General features: G+C 47.7%; 1 protein-coding gene across 10 annotated transcripts; it reads right to left on the reverse strand.

The window, feature by feature from the left end:
• Window positions 1-1126: 1126 nt before the first annotated feature.
• Window positions 1127-24586, reverse strand: ZNF274 (zinc finger protein 274). Of its 10 annotated transcripts, none has more exons than XM_077130516.1 (9): window positions 24463-24586; window positions 23712-23790; window positions 22868-22994; window positions 22636-22710; window positions 22032-22127; window positions 8058-8552; window positions 4804-4904; window positions 3533-3659; window positions 1128-2486 (listed from the first exon to the last, which is right to left on the reverse strand). In XM_077130516.1, the coding sequence occupies exons 2-9, from the start codon at window positions 23742-23744 to the stop codon at window positions 1570-1572; spliced, it is 1971 nt and encodes a 656-aa protein (XP_076986631.1). In that variant the 5' UTR covers window positions 23745-23790; window positions 24463-24586; the 3' UTR covers window positions 1128-1569. The 10 variants fall into 10 exon arrangements, with proteins under 10 accessions (XP_076986636.1, XP_076986637.1, XP_076986631.1 ...); XM_077130517.1 differs by lacking the exon at window positions 24463-24586 and adding an exon at window positions 24188-24237; XM_077130518.1 differs by lacking the exon at window positions 24463-24586 and adding an exon at window positions 24149-24226 and having other exon boundaries at window positions 1128-2459.
• Window positions 24587-24875: the final 289 nt, after the last annotated feature.

Genomic DNA, 24875 nt, shown 5'->3' on the forward strand with positions numbered 1-24875 from the left:
GAATGTTCTTTCCCTCTCTGCCTGCTCCCATACACATTTTCCCAGAGCTAGTTCAAATCACCACCTCTGTTACTGCAACCATCATGACATTTTTGGACTGGCCTCTTGGTCTAGAATCTGAGATCTGGGAATGAGAGGTTACTGACCTCCAAACCCAATTCTTGGTTCATCTCTGAGAGGCGATGCTGGAGACCTCTGAATAACTAGGGGGGCTGTTATTTACTTGCCACTGGCCCCTGGGCAAGTTCTTTAACCCCACATACTCACATCTCTAACGTGCTGCATGAGGTTGAAATGATAAAATATGATGTGGTGGCCACAAACCCTGTGCCTGACACATGAAAAGCAATCAGGGCTGCTGATGCCCCATCCTCATACTCCAGACACCTGCCCTCACTGCTTCTCCAATGATCTTGTCTCCAAGAGAAAAGACTCGAACACTTTTACCCCAGAAGGTACAACTTGCCTCACTGCAAGGGCTCTGTGGAGGCCATACAAAGCAGCACACAACAAATACTGATGAACCTAAATGTTGCTGATCCAAGGTTTGAAAACATATTTGGAGATTTTAGGCAGGACTCGAGACATTTCCCATCTTGAACTTTCTACCGAGGACAAGAGTGAGGGATGGAATGGATCTGGGGCTGGATCCATGGCTTACAGGCTGTGACCTGAACAAATAATTTTAATCTGTCATCTTGTAAAATTTGGGCATCAGAGACATACATGGCGTAGTACTGCAAGTGCATTGCCTAAGTCAGTCGCGGGCACCTGGCTGGGGCAGCTCCCTTCCTCTCAGGAGTCCTTAAAGTGAAAAGGTTAACCAAATGGATATTCCCAAGCCCTCGCACTTGCCAGAGGTTTCCATTTATCTGGATCTCCAGTGATTCCTCAAGGTCCCTATTCCTCACACCAAATATATCACAGTAATGCTGTAAGGAACAGAATGACCCACTCATCTCCACTCACATGAAATTCCCACGCCCAGTCACTGCAGTTTTGCGTAGAAGCTGCTAGGACTGGTAAAGAATTCAATCTGACAATTTCATTTCTTTTGTTTTAGTATGCCCTATTTTAAATATCAAATCATTATTGTAAAGATATTCAATAGGACGGAAAAAGGAAAAAACACAGATGCTACCATAGAAATATATAAATAGGTCATTTATCTATGTTCTTTTAGTTCTTCCATATGTGTAACATTTACTATAGATATAATTATCTGTACAAATTATTTGGTATATGGCTTTTTAAACTCAATATTATAAGGATTTTCAGGCTTCATTAAAATTTATAATAACCAAATGAATGAATGAACAAATTATAATAGAAAATCAACTGGAAAATTAATCTTTTTTTCCCAACCACTACATTCATTAGCAATGAGTCCCCACCAGTTTTGCTTGCCTGTTGGTTCATGAAGTGCAGCCACCTCCCTGGCTGTCCTTTGGTCTTGGGAACTTCCTCATTCAAAACTTCCTTTTCACATTCAGTTCCAAAACCCAGGCAGGCCTGTGAGAGTACCCTAAAGAATCACATAAAAAGCAGAGGGTACAGCCGGCTCAGCAGCTACAAGGGAAGGTACTTTTTCTTGCATATGCCCCCGTTGTGCGTTTTCTGGTGCCCGATAAGGTGTGAGCTCTGGCTGAAAGCCTTTCCACATTTCTTGCACACGTAGGGCCGCTCCCCGGTATGAGTCCTCTGGTGCCTGATGAGGTGGGAGCTCTGGCGGAAGGCCTTCCCGCAGTCCTGACACTGGTAGGGCTTGGCTCCAGTGTGCGTCCTCAGGTGCTGGGAGATGGCCGAGCGGTCATTGAAGGCCCTCCCACACTCGTGACATTCAAACGGCTTCTCTCCAGTGTGAATCCTCTGATGCTGTGTGAGGGAGGAACTCTGAATAAATGCTTTCCCACAGACCAGGCACACATAGGGCCTCTCTCCCGTGTGGATTTTTTTATGTACAGAAAAGTATCTTGGATTCCGGAAAGTTTTACCACATTCACTGCATCGGCAAACTTGGCTGCCCTTGTGAATCCTCGTAAATGTAATCTGATGAGTGGTCTGGTTGAAGGCTTTCTTTTTCCCACAAGCACTGTTTTCCCTGTTTTTTTCCCCCTCACAGCTCTTCTGATAAATTTTTATGTGTGAGCTATGCTTCATACGTTTAATCCGTGTGCTACGTTTGCGCAAACATTTCCGAGTAGGAGTTTTTCGGGGTGAAAGGAGGCTGGGGTGGAGACCAGGATTTGCCCCAGATTCACAACTTTCACAGTCCTTCTCTGGAGGGTTTGTTTTATCCTGAGAAAACTCTACTTGTGTCAATCCTGTGTCCAGGGCTTCTGGGACCTCACCTTGTACGTCTCCCAAGCTGAAATCACCCCTTGAGAATTCTTCTACTTTCAGGCCATGAGCTAATTCTTCCTCAGTTAACTGTTTGCTCTCCAGGGTAGTTTCCCAACCTGAAAGAAACCCCAAAGGTGTGGATACTGTAGAGAGAAAAATGCCAGAATGGGCTTGATGATATGACACACACAATTAAGTATGTAAAAGCTGGGTGATAATGGGTATGGGGTATCCTTTTAGGGAGATGAAAAATTCTAGAAATAGACAGTAGTGATGGCTGCCCCACAATGTGGACGTACTTAATGCCACCAAACCACCCGCTATAAAATGTCAAGTTTTATGTGTACTTTACCACAATAAAAACCGTCACAAACACCCAGTTGCCAAAAAAAAAAGTTGACTGATTTTCTTTAGTACTCTGAGCAAGACTGTAAAAAGCAGTAAAGGGGAACAGTGAGCTTGCTCAATGGACAGGGGAGGGCACTCAGCAGGAGTATCACAGAGAGGACTGGGTCAGTGTTCACGCACCAAACTCAGACTTTGATCCCCTCAAGCCTAGACACCCTGAGGAATATTCTAATGTGGCTGCATCCCTGCTTTTTCATCTTACACCCCTAAGGGTGGATGGCACATTAAGTCCTTCGGTGGACCTGAGGCTGCCTCTATCCCTCTAGCAATCCTAACCCTCCGCTGGCTCTGCTAATAACAGCTCCCCAGCCCTGGACATGCCACACAACCTCTCTGAGCTGACTCTTCCTGTGTATAAACTGAGAATGAGACGCTGAGCTGGCAGGGCTGTTTGGAGAAATGAAGGCTAATGAGGTTTGCAGGTTATACTGGGCGTGGATTGGAATACTGTACAATAAAAAAAGTCATGAGCCTAAGAAACACTTGGACGTGGCCCTGGTTCAGATGCCATCATCTCCTTCCTATCTGCATACAGGCCAGGGCACATGGCCTCCCTGCTGCCTGGCTCCATGAATGTGACTACCTTAACCGGAGAATGGAGCAGACAAGGTGGGAGAGGATGACCTTGCTGACAGCCTTCGAGCCTAGGAGCAGACGCACACACGTGGGCAGCGCCAGCCCTCAATTGTCCAGCCTCAGGATCAGGAAGAGATTCTTGAGGGCAGCCTGCAATGGCTCTGGGCCTGGGGAGACCAGAGTGGCCCACACGACAAGGACTCACCCACGGATAGCAGGTGCCCAAAGGTCTCCAGCATCACATCGTGGTACTCGGTCCTCTGCATCGGGCCCAGCAGCCCCCACTCCTCCCGGCTGAAGTCCACTGCCACGTCCTGGAAGGTCACTGGCTCCTGCAACAGCACCCATGTATCCCCAACTATTTCATATGCTCGGCTGGACACGGCAGGAGAGCAGGGCTACAACGTGAACCTTTGGAGTGTGGCGATGGTGATGGGGTAAATGCACCCCTCCAAATCTCAAGGCAGTTCATTCTCTAAGCGTCCAGTAGAGTGGACTTCAGCATCGGAGCAGGAAATGCCCACCCCTTCACCCCTCCACCGCTCCATCCCTCTACCCCTCTACCCCTCCACTGCTCCTTCCACCTCTTCACCAGTCACTGCTCACACCCTCTACAGCACGAGCCACCCTCAGGGTGGCTCCCCACTAATACCCTCCACACCCTTGTCAGACCCTCAGACAAGCCCTACACCGCCCTAAGCACTCCCCTTCCCTTCTGGGACATGTCCCCCAAGCCTTAGCAGACGCTAGGGCTGACCTGGGATGAGAGGTCAGCCAGGACAGGCCATGATCCATCCTTGTCGGGGAGCTGATAGGACATGGAGAAGACCCCCCCCACCTCACATGGGGAACTGGGGGGCCCACCCAGGCAAAGGCTGCCTGAGAGTAACTGATACATGGGAAAGCAGAGTCAGGAGATGGGACGTGGGACAGGCTCCCCCGTTACCCAGAAGCACTTGGATGACTCGGTCACAAGGCTGATAAATTCGCTTGTGTGCTAGAGCCAGCACAGGCCACTCACAACAGAAGCCACTGCCGAGTCCACCCCACCACCGTCGCCAGTGTCAGGCCCACACTCTTCCTCATATTGTGTTATGGAAATTTTCAAGTGAATAGAAAAGGAGCTTGTAGAGGACAATGACCCCAAGTTGGTCAAAACTCTCCCCCGCCATCACTTCCCGCCTCACTGGTCAGCAACACCATGCTCTGTCCCAGTCTCTGTGAAGCTAATCCCATGTCCCTCAAAAACACTCATGTGTGCAGCTGGACCGGGGCCTACACGTGGCCTGCGTGGCCCAGCCGCTGGCCATTCCACCGCTCAGTGCCCCTCCCTCCTTGCCTTGGTGCTTCTCAACCGCAGGACTGCCAGGCCCTTCTTCCAGAGAGTCCAGAGGCCAGGTGGGGGCACAGGAAGAGGGGAAGCCTCGAGAGGGGGGGTGCCCACCTCAGAGGAATTCTGAAATGCCCGCTACTCACCTTAGGCAAAGCTGCCACTGACCAGATGGCGGCCTCCACCTCCTCCTCCTGCTGCTGAGCAGTGATCTCTAGAGACGAGGCAGGGCCCTGGGCAGGCTGAGCTGAGGAGCAAGAAGGGATCCAATGGGGTGTGGTGCTGGCCACCCACTCTGGGAAACGCCACCTCTCAGCCCCTCCCATAGGCCCCACGCTGCCCCGGCAGGAGCCAAGGCTAAGACTCCTCTGTCAGGGTGAGGGACACGTCCTACACTGGCCCTGTGACTGTCTCCCCTGCTGCCCTCACCAGCTCCCCTCCCAGCCTCTGCCTAAATCCCCAGAGCTGGATGCTTCAGGGCAGCTTAGATGCTTCAGGGCACCGGCCTCCCCACTGTCAAGAGCCCTGGCCCCTTCTCTCCATCTCCTGGGAGCCACTTCAGACCCCGGTCTGCCTCTACAGCCCAATGCCTCATATCCCTGCTGCCCTGGTGGCTTGCCTTGGGCCCTTGTAGGGGCAGAGCCCTGTGTTTCCTGCCTCCAAGGCCTCTGTGCTGCCTGTGTGGGCACCCCCTTCCTCCCGTCACCCCAAGGAGGTGGGATATGGGGCCCCCTGGCCCATCCTGCATACTCCTGCCCCTGCAGCTGTTTCCATCTCTATGTGCACTGCACCAAGCTGCTACCACCCAGAAAACAAAAGCCCTGCCCCAGCCCCAAGTCCTTTTCCAACCACAGTTCCCTCAACCCCAGCCTTCCTCATGACCTCACAGGGTCCACCGGCTTCTCGTAAGGCTGACCCCACCCTGCCATGTGGTACCAGTCAGGCTATCCAGCCTCCCGCCAAAGCCACTTGATTCAGAACGAAAAGGGGCTGCAGCCAACCAACAAGAGCCAAAGGTGGGAGAAACACCAAGAGGGAGGCCACACATGCAGACTGTGATCATGGAGACCCCCACGGACAGGAGCTGAGGACAGATGGGGTGCCGGGATCTGGCCCTGTCCGGAGCTAAATCACCTGGACCTGAGCCCCACTACTGTCTCATGTTCGTTTCCCACTTGCTGCTGGCTTAAAACAGCACACGTGCATTCTCTTTCAGAGCTAGCAATCAGAAGTCTAAATGAACCTCACAGAGCTCAGGCCCAGGTGCTTGCAGGTCTAGCTCCTCCAGAAGGCTGCGGCAGAATCTGTTCCTGGCCCTTTCTAGCTTCTCAGGACTGCCTGCATTTCTTGGCTAATTGCCTCACGCAACTCCGAACTCCGACCTCTGCTGCCCTCCTGACCTGAGCCCAACGACCCTTCTGCCTCCCACTTAGGAGGACCCTGTGATCACATTGGACCCATCCGATAACCTGGGATGGTCTCCCTGTCTCAACACCCTTAACTTAATCACCCACACAGCACCTTCTGCCACGTAAGTGAACGTATTCAAAGGCCCTGGAAATGAGGATGTGAGCATCACCGGGACCCATTATTTTGCTGACCACGGTGCCCCAAACTCGGTGCCTCTGACCCAGGGGATGCATGGCTGCTGTCTGCCTCGCTCTCTGCGAATCCCACCAGCCACCCACTGGACTTCTCCCTCACCCTCCTCAGTCACATCCTCAGTCAAGTGCCTGGGCACCCCCCACTGCCGGGCAGTTATGAACGTGGAAAGGTGCAGCGGCTGTTACAGAAGTGTCCCTGCCCCATGGAACGCAGCCTGACAAGAGACCACGCCCCACAGAGAATCACTCCCAAATATGTTTCTGATCAGTACTCTGTCCTCAGCCCTGCAGCCAAGGGAGCTGTGGCTCTACCATCTCACTAGTCATGACAAGACTTCTAGTCTTGCCCAAATTCACTGTCCAGCACACGCTCAGTCAGATGAGACTCTAAAGCTCAGACGAGATCATGCCATGTTTGCCTAAGACCACAGGGAAGGACTGCTCCCACTGCTTTACAGGCAGCATGAAAACCCCGCCAAGGTGCCCATGGGCTTCCCACCCTGTTCCTCATTCCCTCCCACCACAGACCTGTCCAGTTTCTCTCCATTTTTTGACTGGCTGCTCCCACGTTGGGGCTGGAACAAGCACTGCTCCTCTGGATGGCACCTCCTTCCCTGCCCCCTTCCTCACCTGATGAATTTCCACTTTTACCCTCCGCCACCGTCACCCTCACGGCTCCCCTCAAGCCCAGCACTTGTCCCATGTGTCCTTATCTCTCAAATGCTGGCTTGCCTGGGTCACGAGTCCCAATCATTGCACCTGCTGCAGTCACCACTTTATCATACCCCCGACAGAGTGCCTGCTGCTAGCAGGAAGACTCCTGTGGAACTGAAACCAGGTTTTCTGTTTGGTCGTGGTGAGGCAGGGTTCCCAAAGGGCTGAACACAAAGCACTTTACACATGAGCTTCCCCCCGCTGCCTGAGGGCTTGCTAAAGAACACAACCCCAGGCTTTCTGTGTCAGTAAGTGCGCTGCTTTGAAGCTATTATGTACCCCCCAAAAGCCATGTATTAATCCTGATTCGATACTGTAGGTTGGAATCTTTTGATTAGATGATCTCCATGGGGATGTGACACCTGATTGTAGGTGTGGCCTTTTGATTAGATGAAGATGTGACCCCATCCATTCCAGGTCAATCTTGATTAGTTTACTGGAGTCCTTTAACAGGGGAAGCATTTTGGAGAGCTCAGAGCAGAGCCAATGAAGACGCTTGGAGAACAAAAGTGACACAGCCCACACAGCCAGAAACTTCTGGAGCTGAAGAAAGAAAATGCCCCCGGGGGAGGTGTTTGAAACCAGAAACCAAAAACCCCAGCAGATGCCGCCATGTACCTTCCTAGCTGACAGAGGTGTTCCAGACCCACCAGCCTTCCTTGAATCAAGGTATCTTTCCCTGGATGCCTTAATTTGGACATTTTTATAGGCTTGGAACTGTAACTTGTAACTTATTATATCCCCTTTGTAAAAGCCATTCTGGTATATTGCATTCTGGCAGCTTTTGCAAACTGGACAGTAGGTGTGGGGCAGGGCCGAGAATTTGCATTTCCAACAAACTGTTACAGACATGAGGCCATTCTCAGAGTCCTAGAGAGAGGGCAATGGTAGGCACCATAGCAGGGATGCGTCCAGAGCTCGGATGGGGAAACGTCTAGGGGGTACAGACACTGTAGTTGCACGGAGTAGGTGTGACCCTCCCGCCACCCCTCCAGAGAAGACTGCAGCTCTTCCTCACCAGGCATCCCACAGCAAGTCCCCATGGGAGTGCACCCTTCTCTTGGCCCTTGCACCACGCTCACCTTCCTCTCCAGATACCCAGGTCATGTCCTCCACCAGGGCTACCACCTCCTGGCAGTCCTCTGGGTGCTGTGACTCCACCCATGCCCGGAACTTGCCAGGCAACACACTCAGGAACTGCTCAAGCACCAGCAGCTCCAGCATCTGCTCCTTGGAGCGAACCTCGGGCCGCAGCCACTGGTGGCACAGCTCACGCAGCCGGGCCAGGGCCTCACGGGGACCTGCTGCCTCCTGGTAGCGGAACTGCCGGAACCTCTGGTGAGCAGCCTCAGGGTCAGCTGGATGCTTGCCCAGCTGTCCAGTTTGCATTCTGGGGGTTTCTGGGCTTAGGCCTCCCTCTTCAGCATAGAGGGCGCGGATCTGGGCATTCCGGGGTCGGGCCACCTCCTGATTCAGTGTGAGGATCTCCACGAGCTCAATCTTCGTCAAGGGGCTAGAGTCACTCTCCTCAGCAGAGAGAGGATCCACTTCACAGTCCAGTAAAGCCCCAGGATACCCTAAGCCAAAGCAGAGCAAAATGTGAAATAACTTTAAAATAAAAAGTTAATGCCTGAAAATGTAGAGCTGTGTTCCAATAGCCATTATAATGATATAGCTTTCGTAAATGTGACTGTGTGATTGTGAAAACCTCGTGTCTGATGCTCCTTTTATCTACTTTATTGACAGATGAGTAAAACATATGGATTAAAAATAAATAATAGGGGGAACAAATGTTAAAATAAATTTAGTAGATTGAAATGCTGGTGATTGGTAAGGGAGAAGGGGACGGGGTACTGTATGTACGAAATTTTTTTCTTTTTTCTCTTTATTTCTTTTTCTGGGTTGTTGCAAATGTTCTGAGAGGTGATCGTGATGATGAATATATAACTATGTGATGATACTGTGAGTTATTGATTTATACCAAGAATGGCATGATCATATAGTAAGAATGTCCATGTGTGCATGTTGTTATGTTTAGAAAAAAATAAAAAATAAAAAGTTAAAAGTTTTAAAAAAGTGATACAAAAAAACTAATGGTAAGTAAATATTTGATATTGAGTTTAAAAAATTGAAAAGCATTATATGTAGATTCCCAAAAAAAAAAGTATGAGTCTCTGTTCACAGAATGAGCTCTGCAATAGAGCACCCCTAAAAGGTGGTTATTTTAGCATCATAAAATCAGACCTTAGAAATTTTTTTCTACTTTGTGCCCCTTTACATTCTCTAAATTCTCTACGCTAGACATATTTTGCTTTTAAAGCAGGTAAGTTATTAGATATGTCAATATGTTAACAAAAAAGGGCAGAACAAGACAATGGCCAATAGGCACATGAGAACAGGCACAACATCATTAGCTACAAAAAAAAAAATGCAAATGCAAAGAGATACCACTTCACACCCATTAGGATGTGATAGCATGTGTTGATGAGGATGTGGAAAAACTGGAAACCTCTTATGCTGTTAAGAATGTAAAATGCAGCTACTTTTAGATAACACTAGGGCAGTTCCTCAACAGGTGAAACACAGAGTCAATATATGATCTAGCAAATCTCACTCCTACAAATATACCCAATAAAAATGAAAGCATGTTTAAACAAATATTTGCACACAAGCATGCACAGAACTATTATCCATTAATAGTGAAGAAGTATACCCAAACAAATGCACATCAACTGAAGAGTGGATAAATAAAACGTGGTTTATTTGTACACTGGAATGTTATCTGACCACTGAAAACGAAAGAAATTCTGCTACAAACTACAACACAGATGAACCTTAAAAACGTAGGCTAAGTGAAAGAAGCCAGTCACAAAACACCACGTACTGTATGATCCAATTTATATGAAATGTACAAAAAGAATAAAGAAATCCATTGAGACAAAGTACACTAGTGGTTGTCTGTGGCTGGCTGGTGAGGATGACTGCTAAGGAGTACTGAGTTTCTTTTGTTAGGAATGAGATGCCCTAAAATTGACTGTGGTGACGGATGCCCAACTCTTTGAATGTACCAAAAGCCATGAACTGTTTATTTAAAACAGGTGAATTGTGTGGTAGGTGAATTATATCCCAATACAACTGTGGGGGAAAAAAACAAAACACAACAGAGGCATCGGGATGAGAAGACACGGTGGCGGGTGCCCCTGCCACTCGGGGACATAAGAACGCGGAGGCCTAGGGAATGGAGTGGCCTCAGGGCTGGCAGGCAGAGCCCACATCCGTACAACTGCTGAACCAAAAGGACCGTCCAGAAATGCTAATGGGGAGCACAAAACAGAAAGGAAACCTTAAAAGCTTTCTAAAATCCCAAGCAATTCTAAAAAGCTTAACAAAGGCTTTAAAAAATAAATTTTAAAAATGTGAATAACCACAGATTGACATATTTCTGATAAGATTCACAACGTTTAATAAAAACAGGAACTGCGTGGCTGACCTCAAGAGCAAGCCTCCACTTCCACCCGTGCAGGTCTGAGTACCAACAGGCACAACAGGCCTGGACAGAAGCTGCACAGCCTGAACTCGGGGCTAGCCACAGCCCAGCAGGGGTGCGAGCAGTGAGATGCGGGCGGGGAGGTCCTCACCGCACCCCGGTGGGGACCCTGTCGGCACCCGCCAGCCACCCTGCTCTCGCCGACCCGTCTTTCCAGCCCAACACCAACTAGAGACAGACGAACACGCCGCCTAGGCTCACGGCCCTCGGCCCTCGGCCCGAGCAGCCGCCCCCGCCTCGGGGAGCTTCCCAGTCCCTGCGGCCTCCGCGCGCCGGTCAGCGTGCCCTTTAACCCCGCAGCTCGTGCCGGACGCGGCCAAACTGCAGTGTCAGGACACGTTCCAAAAAACCGAGACTCCGCATGAACGTTAGAAAACGACACTGACGCTGCCGTCACAAAAAGTGGAGATAAGAGAGCGTGAGATAACGAGTAAAACCACCGGAGCTGTGCCCGAAGGGGAGGAAACCGGCGCGGCGGAAGAAAAGGCGGGAGAGGAGGGCCGACCCGAGCCCAAGGCGCACCTGCTCCGAGACCGGAAGTACGGACCTCCGCTTCCTGCCGCGCCGGAAACGCGCCGCACTACAACTCCCAGGAGCTCCCCGCGGCCCCACTTCCGGGCCGCCATCTTGAGATGGCGGCTCGGCGCGCAGGATGACCCTCCGGTACGTTGCAGCCCCGCGGATTTCCACTGCGTCCCGTCTCTCCGCTAGAAAGCTCTGGAGCGGGGCTTTGCTTACCGGGGACGTCCCGCAGCTTCCTCGGCGCCCCGCCCTAGGGCGCCCGAGGCCCGGCATCCTTCGCACAGCTGGAGGTTGTCCTCACCTTCCCCAAGTACCTTTTCCCCTCGGGTAACGCGGGCCGGGGGAGAGCGCGACCGCTTTCCCCTGCGGTGACAAGCAACCATGTTCCTAGTCCATTTTCCTTCCCTTGCTCAGAGTTCCTCCACCGTCCCCACAGATCTCCCTCCCCGGTTCCAGACAACCCGGGCTCTTCGTGGCCTCCACACTTACTCATTTCTAACAGGCCTGCCAGAAACCGGAATTTGCTGGCTGGCAATCCGACTGAGACAGCTCGGTCAGGAGTCGCCCAGGACGTGTGGGGTCGCGTTCCTGCGAGCTTTTAGGGTTGCGAAATAGACAAGCGCTGTGGCAAGCTTTTCTTAGTCATGGCTCGCAACTTTTTCCCTACTTAAAAGTGATTTTTCTATTTCGATAAGCGCACTTGGGGGCGTTTGATTTATTTTTACCCACCTTCCCCAAGTGAGCTTTTGAATTATTTTCATTCTTCTGGGCTTGCCTTTAATTCCCTTCTTGTTCTTTACGATTTTGGAGTACAGTTACCCCCGCCCCCCGAAGTTCCTGATTTCCCGAGGGTAACTCGTAAAGCCAGGGAAAGGAATTCACCAGAGGCTCCAGCAGCCAGCAGTGCTGGCTGGACACGTTTCAGGCACCAATTGAACCTATATTTCTTGAGGGGGGGGGCGCTCCCTGTCAGATGCATAACTTTGAGCAATAATTATGCATGACACTTAAACAGAATCCTATTTCTCAGTCTTACCTGATAACTTTGTAATATTTAACACTTCTCTCTTTGGTTAATCATAGCGATTTTAGTTGTGTCCCTCACCCCGGAAAGTAGCTGTTGGATTCTTTTTATTCTATTTCCCTCCCACTTCCTTTCTTTTGTCTTTTATTCTTCCTCTTCATAGGGCTCTGGGAATGCTTTTCAGAATCTTGTTTTGATACTCATAAAATGTTGACTCAGCCTTTGAAGGTGTCTGACTTTGGATGTCAGGGACTCTGCAGCTTATTCATGAATGGTTCTGGGGCCCAGTGGATCTGCAGCCCAGCTGTGCCTGCTGCAGAAGAGCTCTGACCCACATGCTTTCCTGACATGGCTTTCATAAAGCACTTACTGGGTACCAGAAAGGGAGGATGCCACAGTGAATCAGAACAGCCACAAACGTGGAAGTTAGAGAGGATATGACAACACACATTCTGCTGCTTCCATTCCAGAATAATAAATAGGCCTGAGTCCATTATCTGAGTACTCAGAGAATGCTGAAAAAAGCAGGTGTCCTAAGCGATAACACTATATTCCACAATTATATTGATAACTATTAATACTGACCTTCCAACAGCTTGTTTGGGTGCAGGGTCAGGAATGCTTAATTCAGCTCTCCTTGGTTCTCTGTACACTCCCATCTTTTCCTTTTGCTTCCTCCCTTCCAGTGCTGGATGCCCCAAACTCACTTCTTCCCACCTTTTCTGCCACTATTCCCTTCTTGACTCTGCCTAGCACACTGGTGCATCACCTCTTAAGTCTGCCTCACACACTGGGCTGCTGAGGAAGCCACCTGGGACTTGTACATGCTGAAAAGCATCGGAACACTGGGCCCAAGTAGGATCTGCCAAAGGCTGTTCATGATCATCTTTAAATTAGTCTGCAAATCAATGAGTAGCTATAGTTTAATGAAGGTCTATACACCAGGTGCTAATATTATTTTACTGTGATCCCAGGGGTCAGTGGTGTCCACTTCTTACATGCTGGAGAGGCGAGAAACATGCCCAAGGCCACAACACTGGGGAACAAATGCGCTGGAATCCAAACACTGTTCTTTCACGCTCTTTACACCAAAGGGTGCTGCCTCCCATAACTGCCATCTTCCTTTTCCTCAAATGTGCCCAAATGTGTTTCACCAAGGTCTTTTATTTGCTGTACCCCTCCCTGACAGTCTCCCCAACTTCACCTGGTTCACCTTCTTCATCTGTCAGCTCAAATGTCATCTCCTCTCAGCTGCCTTCCTGACCAATTCTAAACTCATGCTGCTCAAAAATGCCTCCCCATTCGCCCTAGCATATCTCATTGTTTTACTTTCTTGGCAGTAGTGATTGCCAAGTATCTGGTTCATTAATTTACTATACCTCTCTGGCTTGCACTAGAGCAGTACTGGACAATGGAACTTTCTATTTTGAAGGAAATGTTATAGATCTGCACCATCCGCATAGCAGCCACTCCCTAAAGATGGCCAATGTAACTAAGGAGTTGCATTGGTGAGCTCAGTTCAGGCAACTTAGATTTAACAAGCCACACGGGCTGACCTGGAATGATTATAAGCCCCACGAGCTAGGTACCTTGGCAGCCCTGTTCATTGCTGTGATCTAGCCTGTAGCCCATCAAAGCAGGTGCTAAAGCAATATTTCCTCACTCAGTGCAATTCCTAAGTGTTCTGGTGGAGGAAAATTCCATTGAGAAAAATATATTTGGGCCTTTCTAGCCTTTTGTCTGGATTTTGCCATATTTCTTCAAATTCCAGGAAAACTCACTGGCGTTATAATTTGACTCATATCAAGTGTTGGAGGCTACTGGGTGAGATGGTTAGATGACTACTTAAAAAAAACAGGGCACCACACTTCTGGTCTTGGTTAGTAAGCCCCCAAGAGGTCAAACCTTCTACTTATTCCATGCCCCCATGGCTTTTAACTTTTTTCAAAATAGAGCTCATTCCTTAGTAGTTTTTTTTAGCCACCAATTAAAATATATATGTAGTTAAAAAAAATGTTAATAAGAAGCCTTCTAGCCTCATATTCTGGAGCAGCTAGAAGGAAAATCTGAGAGGAGCATGTGGTGGCCCATAAACTCTGGGATCTGTACTGTAACTTTTCGTTGAGGAGTGCTTTGAAAACTTTTTTTTTTCATTTCTTTGCTTTGTTTATATGTTATACAATAAAAAAGTTAAAAAAAAACATTACTAAGATCTTTTCCTCATGATGGATCTAAACTGGTATTACTAGTATAAGGTAATGCTACTACTTCTGCAAATTTATTGTGCAATATATCACCTGGCTGAACTCTTATTTTTGTAGCAGTATTTCAGAGAATGTTTCTTTAAAGGTGATTAATTGTTGAAAGCTGCAAATTATTTTTCAATATTTTACTCATTTTGTCCTTTGGTGGGAACAGTGTTACATATACTTTGAAGAAAGAACTTGTTAATGCTCCATCTAATGTCATATCATTGAGTCATTCATATATCATGGGAATTATCTTTTAATACAAATTCAGAAAAACTCTGCCTACATCAGTACTGAGATGCAATTGGTTAAATTGTTTTACTATGAGGTTTTTTTTTTTTTTTTCATGGGCAGGAGTAGGGAATCGAACCTGGGTCTCTGGCATGGCAGGTGAGAACTCTGAACCACCATGGTGGGTTAATTTGTTTTAGACAAAATTGGTTAATTTTAACATTTCTCTGGAACCAATTTTGGCTACTTTACACTTACCCAAAAGTCTTTCCATTTTATTGTTCCTTCATTGCTATACCCAATAAGTAATTACTGAGCAGCTACACTGCATCAGGAACTGGACCAGGAACCAGAGATAATAGCATGAAGATGGCCATTTCCATTTCAGAAGCAGTTATGGGTAGCACCTTTAAAAATTAATGTAGATTTCCAAAGGTACAGAAAGGAGATGCTCTGAAAAGTCACCCTTCCAACTAGTTTCCCTCTCAGGAGGCAACTATGACTATATATCCTTCCAGAGATATATCTTGCAAGTTTCTCTAGAAGATGATGATCTGCAATCACCCAAACATGGTCATGCATCTTCACATGTGAATGTACTTTTTTGGGTGGTGGTGGTGTGTACATGGTCTGGGAATCGAACCCAGATCTCCCACATGGAAGTCAAGCATTCTACCACTGAACTACATGTGAATGTGCTTTAAAAAAATTATAAATATCAGACAGTGCTTCATATTAGTATGTGAAGAGCTGAAGCATTCATTTAAATGGCCATGCAAAGTACTATAATTAAAACAATTGTATGCATTGCTGGATATCTGTACAGGCTTTTAGATGATCTTTTATTTGTTCTTGATTAATCAAAGTTGGCTTGGTGTTGTTTGCCTCAAAAAATTAACCCTTGAATTTTTATCTCCTCCATCTCTGCAGCACTTACGCTTGCTTTTATCTTTATTCTCCTTCCTTCAGTGGGATTCAGAAGATATTTCTTTCCCAAGATTTTTGAGTCAAAGCTTAGTTCATTTGTTTTCATTCTTAACAGTGAAGGTGTTTCAGGTTTAGAAATCACCCCTGGGTAATTACACCACAGAGAGCAGCACCCAACTGCTGGTGTCCCGAATAACGAAATCAAGGAAGGCTACACAGGTGTGCTAGAGAGCAAACGTGGAAGGTGAGACAAAGAATGTAAAGTGTTCGTAAATAAAAGTTCATATAGCATGTGACCATACTTCACTAAACTGGATTCTAGCCACACCTTTGAGAAAATCACTCAGGATTCGGGATCCTTGACCCAATCTCCAGTGTGTGCCCCTGAGTTGTTCCCAGTGCTATGCCTCTCCAGAATTCTCTTTACCATCCATTATGAACTCTTCCTGTCTCAAAGACATGCCTTGTCTTCAAAGTCTCCAGTGCTGATTCTTATTTCCTCTCGCCTCTTCAAATTTCTTCAGCCATTTATACACTCAATGATAATTGAGTTCCTAATAATTTATTGTGCTAGGAACTAGGGGTATACAGGGGTAACAGAGTAATGATGCTTGTTCTCACCTATATTATTTTTCTCTAGATGTTAAGTCAGATAATGGAGCCGGACCTGTATTATGTTTGACTACATTTATATCTTACAGGATCAAAAGTTTTATGTATGGTTTGCCTTATGATTATCTGTAATAAAAATAGGCAAGATGTTTTACCTTTATTATTTACTGGGGTTCTCTCCAGTTTGTTTCATTCTGTCACGTGAGGCAAGAGCTAACTGTAATGTGTGGCCTGCATAGATTTCATTTAGAAGTATTTACAACTCCCATAGGAGTTCTCTGATGCTAAACATAATGAGGACTCCTACTGAAGTGTTTCCCATTATTTCTGTGTTTATGGTGCTAGTTGCCAGTGTGTTCTGTGACACCCAAAGCCTTTACCACACCGACTGCAGTCACAGGTTCTCTAGTATAACCCATGATGCAGAATAAGGGAGCTTAGCATGAAACCCTTTCAGAGCAACCACATTCTCAGTCTCAGAGCGCTCAGATAAAATTACTTGGTCTAAGAACTTTACCAAATATCCTACAACTGAAGTTTTTTCTCCAGTATGAATTCTCTTAAGACTGAGTTGGGCCCAAAGCCTTTCCTGTTGTGACTGAATTCCTGGGATATTCCCTCTGTGAGTTCTCAGATGTTGAAAGAATCATGAAAAAGATTTCTTACATTCAAGATCTTTGTAGGTTTGTCTCCATATGGGATCCTTCTCTTGGTAAAAACTGAAGCTGAAAGCAGGCTTCCTTACACTAAACACATTTATTTTATCTTGTTCCTATAGAATTATCTTTTGCATAAGATGAATGCAGTCTACTGATTTCCTACATTTCCTATACATGTGCATTTTATAACCTATTTGAGTCCTGTCAGGTCACACAAAGGAAGAAATCTAGAATTTCCCTCTATTCCTTGTAAAAATATGCTCTATTTCTTATATTAAATATTTTCTACTACTGTTTGATTTACATTTGAAAGCATTTTACATTCATATTTGCAAGGTTCATCTCCTGCTTCACTTCTTGACAATCTAGAGGTTCTGCAGGCTTTCCTACAATCATGACCTTCATAAAAGTCTCTCCCTGAGTCACTTTCCTAATGACTAAATCTACTTTATGTTTCAAGCTCTCAACCTGACACACATGTGTGGCAATGTTCTCTTGAAAGGACAACAAATGATGGCTTAGTTTGAGCTCCATCTAATACTTGCACCCATTCCATATTTCACAGCATCATTCCCGAATCAGTGCTCTTGAGGATGAATGACATCTGCCTTGAGCAGTTACGCTAGTTAACATTCTACTTCAACAACTATCCCTACACTGCAGTCCTGTTTGCTGACGGGAGGGGGTACAGTCTTTCCATATGTGAGGTATACTACCTTGGTTGTTTCAGAAACACAGAGCTTTGCATTCAATCCCGGTTCTCCGCATTAAAGAAAGGAACAGTCATGCCAAGCTGGAGGAAAGAGACTGCTGCAAGGAATGACTGACTTACCTAACAGTAAAACATGACGATTCTAAATACCTACACTCCTTCTATTCCACGTTTTTATGAGCTGCCAGAACCTCCTTCCAAACACCAAACTAGTGCATTCACCCAGCTTCAAACTTCCACCGGGATGTCTCTAAGGTTTCCTCATTCATGCTTCATTAACAAAATATTCTAATCAAGATGTGATGATTCAAAAAAAACCCTAGAATCTAGGTGAAAGCTACACAACAGTTCTTAGTAATATTCTTAGAACTTTGAATTTATTTCAAAATAAAAAAGCACAAAAAAACCCCTCTATATTTACACTGCTCAAGAAAGTCTTTCCAGAACTAATGCCAAAATCCAGTAATTTTTCTCCTGTCATAAATTTTAAAAAGAGATATTGATATATATGTGATTAATAGATTTATGTAATAAATGTTACCAAGAATCGTCATAGAAGCCCCTTGAAGCTGACACTTCACTACAAGCTGGAATTCTCTGCAATTTCTTACCCTTCAGTTAATCTGCACCTAGCTCCACCAGAGCTACTTCTGAATTGTACACCAGCTTCTTCTCATCCTTTTCTACTGTACTACACCGAAGCACTAATGCCTCATTCCCAGATGCTGAAGTAGCTCCCTGCCTGCTTCCACTGTGCCCTGCCAGTTCTGTCTCCACAAGCGCCCAGAGTGGGCCCTGAAAAGTCATGTCAGACCCCTGCTCAAAAATTGGTTTCCTACTGAGTACCCAGAATGAAAATCAAAGCTTTCTTACATATTATCAGGCTTTATGCAGTATGTCTGCGCACTTCTCCAAACTTAACTTACACTCCCCTCAATTTCCTCCTTCCAATCCATCAGCTGACTCTCTGTTCCTCCTATGCGCCACACCTGCTCTTATCTCAATCACCCAAGTGGTGTTTCCCATGCCTGAAAGCTCCTCCCACCACCCTTACATGTCTGCAGGCTTCTTTCCTTCAGAAACCCCTGCAGTGTCCCCTGACTACCTCTTGAAGAGTAATTCTTCCCTGCTCCCCTTATTTGGTCCTTGTTCCTTTCCTTCTTAGTACGCACCATAATTTTTGTTATTACATCGGTGTATCCTGCTTGTAAAAGGCTATTATTATGCATTCTGTAACAGTAGGGATTATGTTAGGGCTTTGGTTTATCATCAGATACCCAGTATTTAGTACACTGCACAGGACAGAGGCCTTGTAAATGTTGTGAGATGAATGAAGGGGATGGAAAGGAACCATCGTCAAAAGGGCTGCTTTTGTGACTAGGCAGGTATGAGTCTGGCACCCCTCACCTCATGCCTATGCCTGCAGTCACTGCATCCTGAGCTCTTGCATGAAGCTCTGAGACCTGCAGAGCCATAGCCCAACCACAGAAGCCGGATTCAAGGAACTCCTAGATCATCCAGACAACGTGCATGGCAGAGGCACCAGGTTTGCCTGCACAGGGCTTGAGTCCTTGAGCACTTCAGATCCACTGCAAAAAGGCAAACCACGAAGGCAGGAAGGCATGCCACAAGACCAGGTGAGGGGAGTGAAGGAACTGGGGGGGGGGGGGGGGTACAACATGCTCACATTACTGTGCAAGGTCACCATTTAGTGACCTAACAGTCAACAAGGAAGTTTTCACTGTTGGTTTTCAATAAAGAGAATGAAAGAAATAACTCTGAGTATGGAAAAGAAAAGCAGAAATTGTCAATGCTGAGACTTCAAGCTGAAAAATGGAAAATAGTCCAGAAAAGGGGACAGATTGCCATGGAGACCACAGTCCTATGCTGTGACCAGAAAGCCTGCACCAAAGGTGGGGGAGGGGTTGGTGCTGATGTCACAGCTGAATACTGCCAAAACCGGTAATTCCAATCCTACCTGCATCAGAGCAGATGGAAGGGACACATCCAGTTATCTCTACAAAGCCAGCACATGCTGATACAAATGTTGACAAAGATGACATTCATACAAACAAGAAAACCACCCTACAAGCTTGTTTATGAATACTGACGCAAAAATTCCAAAAAAAATCAATGGACTTAGCAGCACATTATAATGGTATTTCTGTGTCTATCATGTTACTGTGCTGACTGGCCAAAGGAGAAAATCCCCATGAACCTTGGGAGGCACTGGAGTTGAAGCTGGGACTATTAGCGACTTAAATTCATTAGAAAGAGATAGATGATTATTTCTTCATTCAAGTACAAATTGATTTGAATCAGAGCAACATCCACCATCACGCTTGTTCCAAACCAGAAACTTCCCCACTGAAACAGATACCAGACATTCACTCCCCATACACTCAACTTCAAAATATTTTGGGAGTATGAGCCGTGATGAACAATTACATAACTGCTTCAAAGATTTAAGAATTATTAATACATTCGTCTCCTCCATTATACTTGTTGGCAAAATGACTTCATGCTGGAAAACGGTGAAAATCTACCAACACTATTACAAATGATAAAAAGAATTAAGTTGCACTGACTGGTTTACCTGGAACAAATATACAAGACTATTAAGGAGAAGAACTAACACAATCAGATAACAACAACAACGAAAGCCAAGATGCTGGGAAGGTCCAACAGAGCCTGGGAAGTCAGTGGGCAGAGTACATCACTTACTGCACATCAGTGCCAAAACCAGGCTAAATTTACCAACAGGCCAATTCTCCACCAAGTAACTTCCAAATCCAATCAGAGGGAATACACATCCTAATAAGATTTTTTCAACAAACGTTTACAAGTTGCTGGAAACTAGATGGCTGAAAAGAGCCAAGAATGCTTTCTTAAAGAATGAAGGAAACTTCCATTTATCCAAGTTTGTGGTAAAGCAACAACAATTAAAGCAGCCCAGCATTTACTCAGACGCAGACATGATCAAGGGAACAGAACTGAGAGGCCTGAAAGAGACCTTGACAAGATGACTGAGAATTTAGTCCACAACAAAGATGGCATTTGCAACAAAGAGGAAGAGGATCTAGTCAGAAAATGATATCAAAACAGCTCATGACTGTACAAATACAAGAATATTCTCACATAAACTAGAACAAATGTATGCCATAATTACAAAGCATTAATAATAGGATGGTATACGGGAAAAATACAAAAAATGAAAACTATGGGCTATGGGTAACAGTAATATTGTAATCTTCTTTCATCAACTGTAGCAGAGTCTCAATAACAGGGATATAAAAGGGGCATGGGAGTTTTCTTTTTGAAGCAATGAGAAAGTTCTCAAATTGATGGCGGTAATGCATGCACAACCCTATGATTATACAAGCCATCAATTATACATTTTGGATGGATTGTATGGTGTGTGAATGAAATTGTTTTAAAAAAAGATTTCCATGTCCCACACTGCATAAAGGATAAATTCTAGACAACCAACTAAATAAAAAAAAATTGAACCAAAATACAGGAAAATATTTGTACAGTCTGCCCACATAGGATATGAACTCTAGCATCCACAAAGGAATAAGGACAGAATCGAAAGAAAAAAATGCCTAAAATTATAAAACTTTTGAATAATCAGAGATCATGTCTGGAATATAATATTTAAAATATTAAATCCAGAATATACAGAGTCCACAAGAATCAAAAAAGAAAAACAAACCAGTAAGAAAAGAATTAAGAACATGAATATATAAAAGAAAAAAATACAATCCACAAATTTATGAAAACAAATGCAACTTCATCAGTAATGTGAGAAAAATGAAATCAAAAGGTGGGTGAACATATTAGCTTTTGCCCATCAGATCTGTAAACCTTAAAAAAATCCATTATGAGTCCCTGGTGATAAAGGGGGAAAGGAGGCCTCATGCACTTGAGCAGCTATAAATGCTTTAAAGAACAGAAGCAGCAGCTTCTTGCTACCAGATTTTCAACCTTACATGCTGGTGGATCCTGCAGTTCCATTTCTAGAAATCCACCCTACAAAAAGTCAGCTGGTGTGTGCAATGGTGCAATGAAGTATGTGCAAGGAAATTCATTGAACCCTGATGCAAAAACAAGTTGGCAACGTGAACGTCCATCAAGAGAGAAAATATTTAAATCAAATGTGAAATATACTGCAGCCATTAAAAGGAATGAAGCAGACCTATATGTACTATGCACATGCAAAATGTAAACTTAAGTTCACATACACACACATAAATAGGCATAGAAAAACCGCAGGAGACACAAACCACAAAGTTAACAGCGATTATTTGGGGATTTGGGGGAAGAGAATGGGCTCAGAGGTGGAACAGGGTGAGGGGCCCCACGTTACCTCACATACCATCTGCTGTAGGCACCAGCTTCACGCGCAAGTGGGACATGCCTGTCTCTGAGGCCAGAGGAAAATAGAGCTTGACTCTGCATGTCTGTGTTGCTCAAAGAAGTTTCTCCCTATCCACCTTCTTTTCCAAGACACCAGTCCCTTACTGACCAGCTGGTTGTTACCTTTAGGGACTCCCTTTAGCCTGGTTCTCACCTGGAAAGGTGTCTTGAGGAATTCCTCTCTCCACCGGCCATAGTTCTTCTGCCTCCTCTAACTGAGACACCACATCTGGCTTGGAAAGCTGATGTTCTGCTCAAGGGAAAAGAGATAGGGCTTGGGGGTCTGTGTTCGGGAGAAAATGCCACCCCACTGCAGCAGGCACTGTCCCTCAACTCCTCCTCCACTTGGGGATGATTTCTGTTCTAGGGCAGTGATATAATTCCATCCCTCTGCTTGCTCCTCTGGACTCCTTTGTACTTAGGGGCAGATGTGTGACCCATGAGACACAATGGGAGTCTGGCTAACTGGGGGCCGTTGGGGAAAATTTGTTATCTTGCTAAATGTGTGAAAGGAGAGCTGGCCAGGGTTGTCCCCTCCCCTCACTTCTTGCTTCGTGGAACATGGACATGGTACCTGGAGCCACAGCCATGTGGGAAGCGACCTGAGAACAAAAACAGACATGCTAACCATAGAGACAAAGAAGCCAGGGTCTCTGATGCTCTCCTGGGCTGCTGGACACTGACACCACCTCCTGTAGACTTGTCACAAAGCCCATAAATGTCATCATTGTGCCCAAATACATCCCCAATAGACCCACCTGCCTGGTCTTCGGGGGCTCCAAGGGATGGACTATGTGAAGCTTCAGAATTAGTACCAGGAAACTGCCCATTTCCTACAGGTGCAAAGGAAAGCCCTCTCTCTCAGGCTCCAGGGCCCAAATATTTCCACTCTGACCCCTGCAGCATGACCACAAGCAGACACACACCTCAGAAGCACCACGTTCATGCTGCAAATGCAGATCTTTATTGACACGAGGAGGACAGCCTTACCCACTGAGACCAGGTTCCTGTAGTTCTCCAGCATCACCTCCCTGTACAAGGACTTCTGCATGGAATCCATGAGCTCCCACTCCTCTGGTGTAAAACCCAAGTTCACGTCTTCAAACGTCACTGGTTCCTAAAACCCAAGGTTCTTGTTTAGCCAGCCCTCTCCCTCACCCCTGTGGGCAGGAGGAGGGAGCCTAACTGAGCTTGGGAAGGCACAGGATGGTCTGCAAGGTGCCTTTAGAGAACTCTGGTTTTAAAAAATCTAATCCCCATCTCTGTTCCTGCCTTTGCTTTAAACTGAGCCACGCCAGGCTTGACCCTGTTCGGATCACAGCAAGGGGAACTACACAGAAGAATGGAGCGAGGTTCTTCCTTCTTTGAAAACCTATTTCTCAATAGACTTTAGAGTCGGGCTTTGGGATTAGTGTGCGCACCTCTGAACAGGGAAGTCCTTGAGCTGAATCATCATGCCCACACTTCAGAATTCCCAGACTTATACACACTTCAGACTTCAATTTCCATCCATAGCCCCTGCTGCTTCTGTTAAGAATCCATCCCCACCTGATCTTTGTTTAAGCCCAGCTCACTCCACCTCTCAGTTGATACCACAGAAACTACTGAAACCTAAAGGAGGGAGACCCCTGCTTAGCCCTCTCATAAACTGAAGAGCCCCAATCTGGCCCTCTGCGTCCTCCAGAACTCGGCCCCTGCTCTAACCGCCCTCCTGGAAAGCTAAGTCCTCAGGGTTCTTCCACCGAGGTAGGACCTGTCATGCCCAGCCAGTCCCACCCAGTCCCCGTGGATGGGCCCACGCGGGGGCGGGGGCAGACTCCGTTCCCCTACTCACTCGGGACCAGGCCGTCGGGAGCGCGGAGGCCATGCCTTCTTCCTTCTCGCGGCAGGGGCAGAATCTGAGAAGGCCGACCCTTGGTGAGGAGAGCGGGAGAGAGGCGTGAGGCTGCGCCGGGCTGGGCCTCCCCGTGTAAACCACGAGTCCACCCCGACCTTGGAAAGCGCCCGGAAGTGCTGGGCTCCCCACGACACTAACTGCGGGAGGTCGCTCCCCGCCCACATCCCTGCATTCGGCGGAGAGCAGCTCCTCTCCCACCGCGCCGCCACCGAGGGCTCCCTCCAGCCGCCCGCCCCGGAGGACCGCTCCCCTCCCCCGGCAACACGCCCCGCCAGCCCTGCGGAAGGGAACAGGAAGGCGAGGCCGGCCCGAAGGGATAAGCACCGGGGGTGGACGCGGCCCGGCGGTTGGCCCGGGCCCCGAGGAGCGCCTACCGGGCGGCCCCGACGGGCGTGGCTCCTCGCGGGACTCACCCGCGCGCCCCGCAATGGCGCCCGGCGGCCCCGACGAGGTGCGTCAGCGCGCGCCCGGACTACAACTCCCAGACGCCCCCGCGCGCGCCCGGCCCCGCCGGCCCGCCGCCATCTTGGCCTGCCCGCGGGGCGACGGGCGAAGCCGGCGGTGGGACGACTGTCCTCGCTGCCCAGGGCCGGGGAGGCGCGGGTGGGCCACGCCAGAGAGCGCTGCCCCGCAGCTGCGTAGGTAGGCGACCCAGCAGGAAAGGCCGCGCCCCGCCAGGAGGGCTCACCGGACGGTGGAGAAGGGGGAGGACGAGGCGGGAGTGAAGGTGGCCGGAAGCGCGGGGCCCGGGGTTCGTTGCGGGGAGGGAGTTAATTGTTACACCCTTCCGGGCCGAGGACCAGCAGTGGGCGGGTCCGGGGGTGGAGCTACTGTCCGCCCACAACCAATGGCGAGTGGGGGGCGGGGACTGGGCGGGGCCGACTGTGCAGGCACCGGAGGGAAGTCGTGGTCGTCCCCTCCCCCCACCCCCGAGTTCCCGCGGAGGAAAGAGACCCGGTGCGCTGGGGCCCACCTGCGGAGAGGGAGGGGGGCGGGGCAAGGAGGGCGGGGCGAGGGCCAGTCCAAATTAGAGGGAAGTTTGCAGAGAGGTGTGCTGCAGGCGCAGGGCGGCGGGGACCAACGGGGCCCGCAGATAGGCAG

Source organism: Tamandua tetradactyla, chromosome 16 (assembly GCF_023851605.1).
Source record: "Tamandua tetradactyla isolate mTamTet1 chromosome 16, mTamTet1.pri, whole genome shotgun sequence".
NCBI lineage: Eukaryota > Metazoa > Chordata > Mammalia > Pilosa > Myrmecophagidae > Tamandua > Tamandua tetradactyla.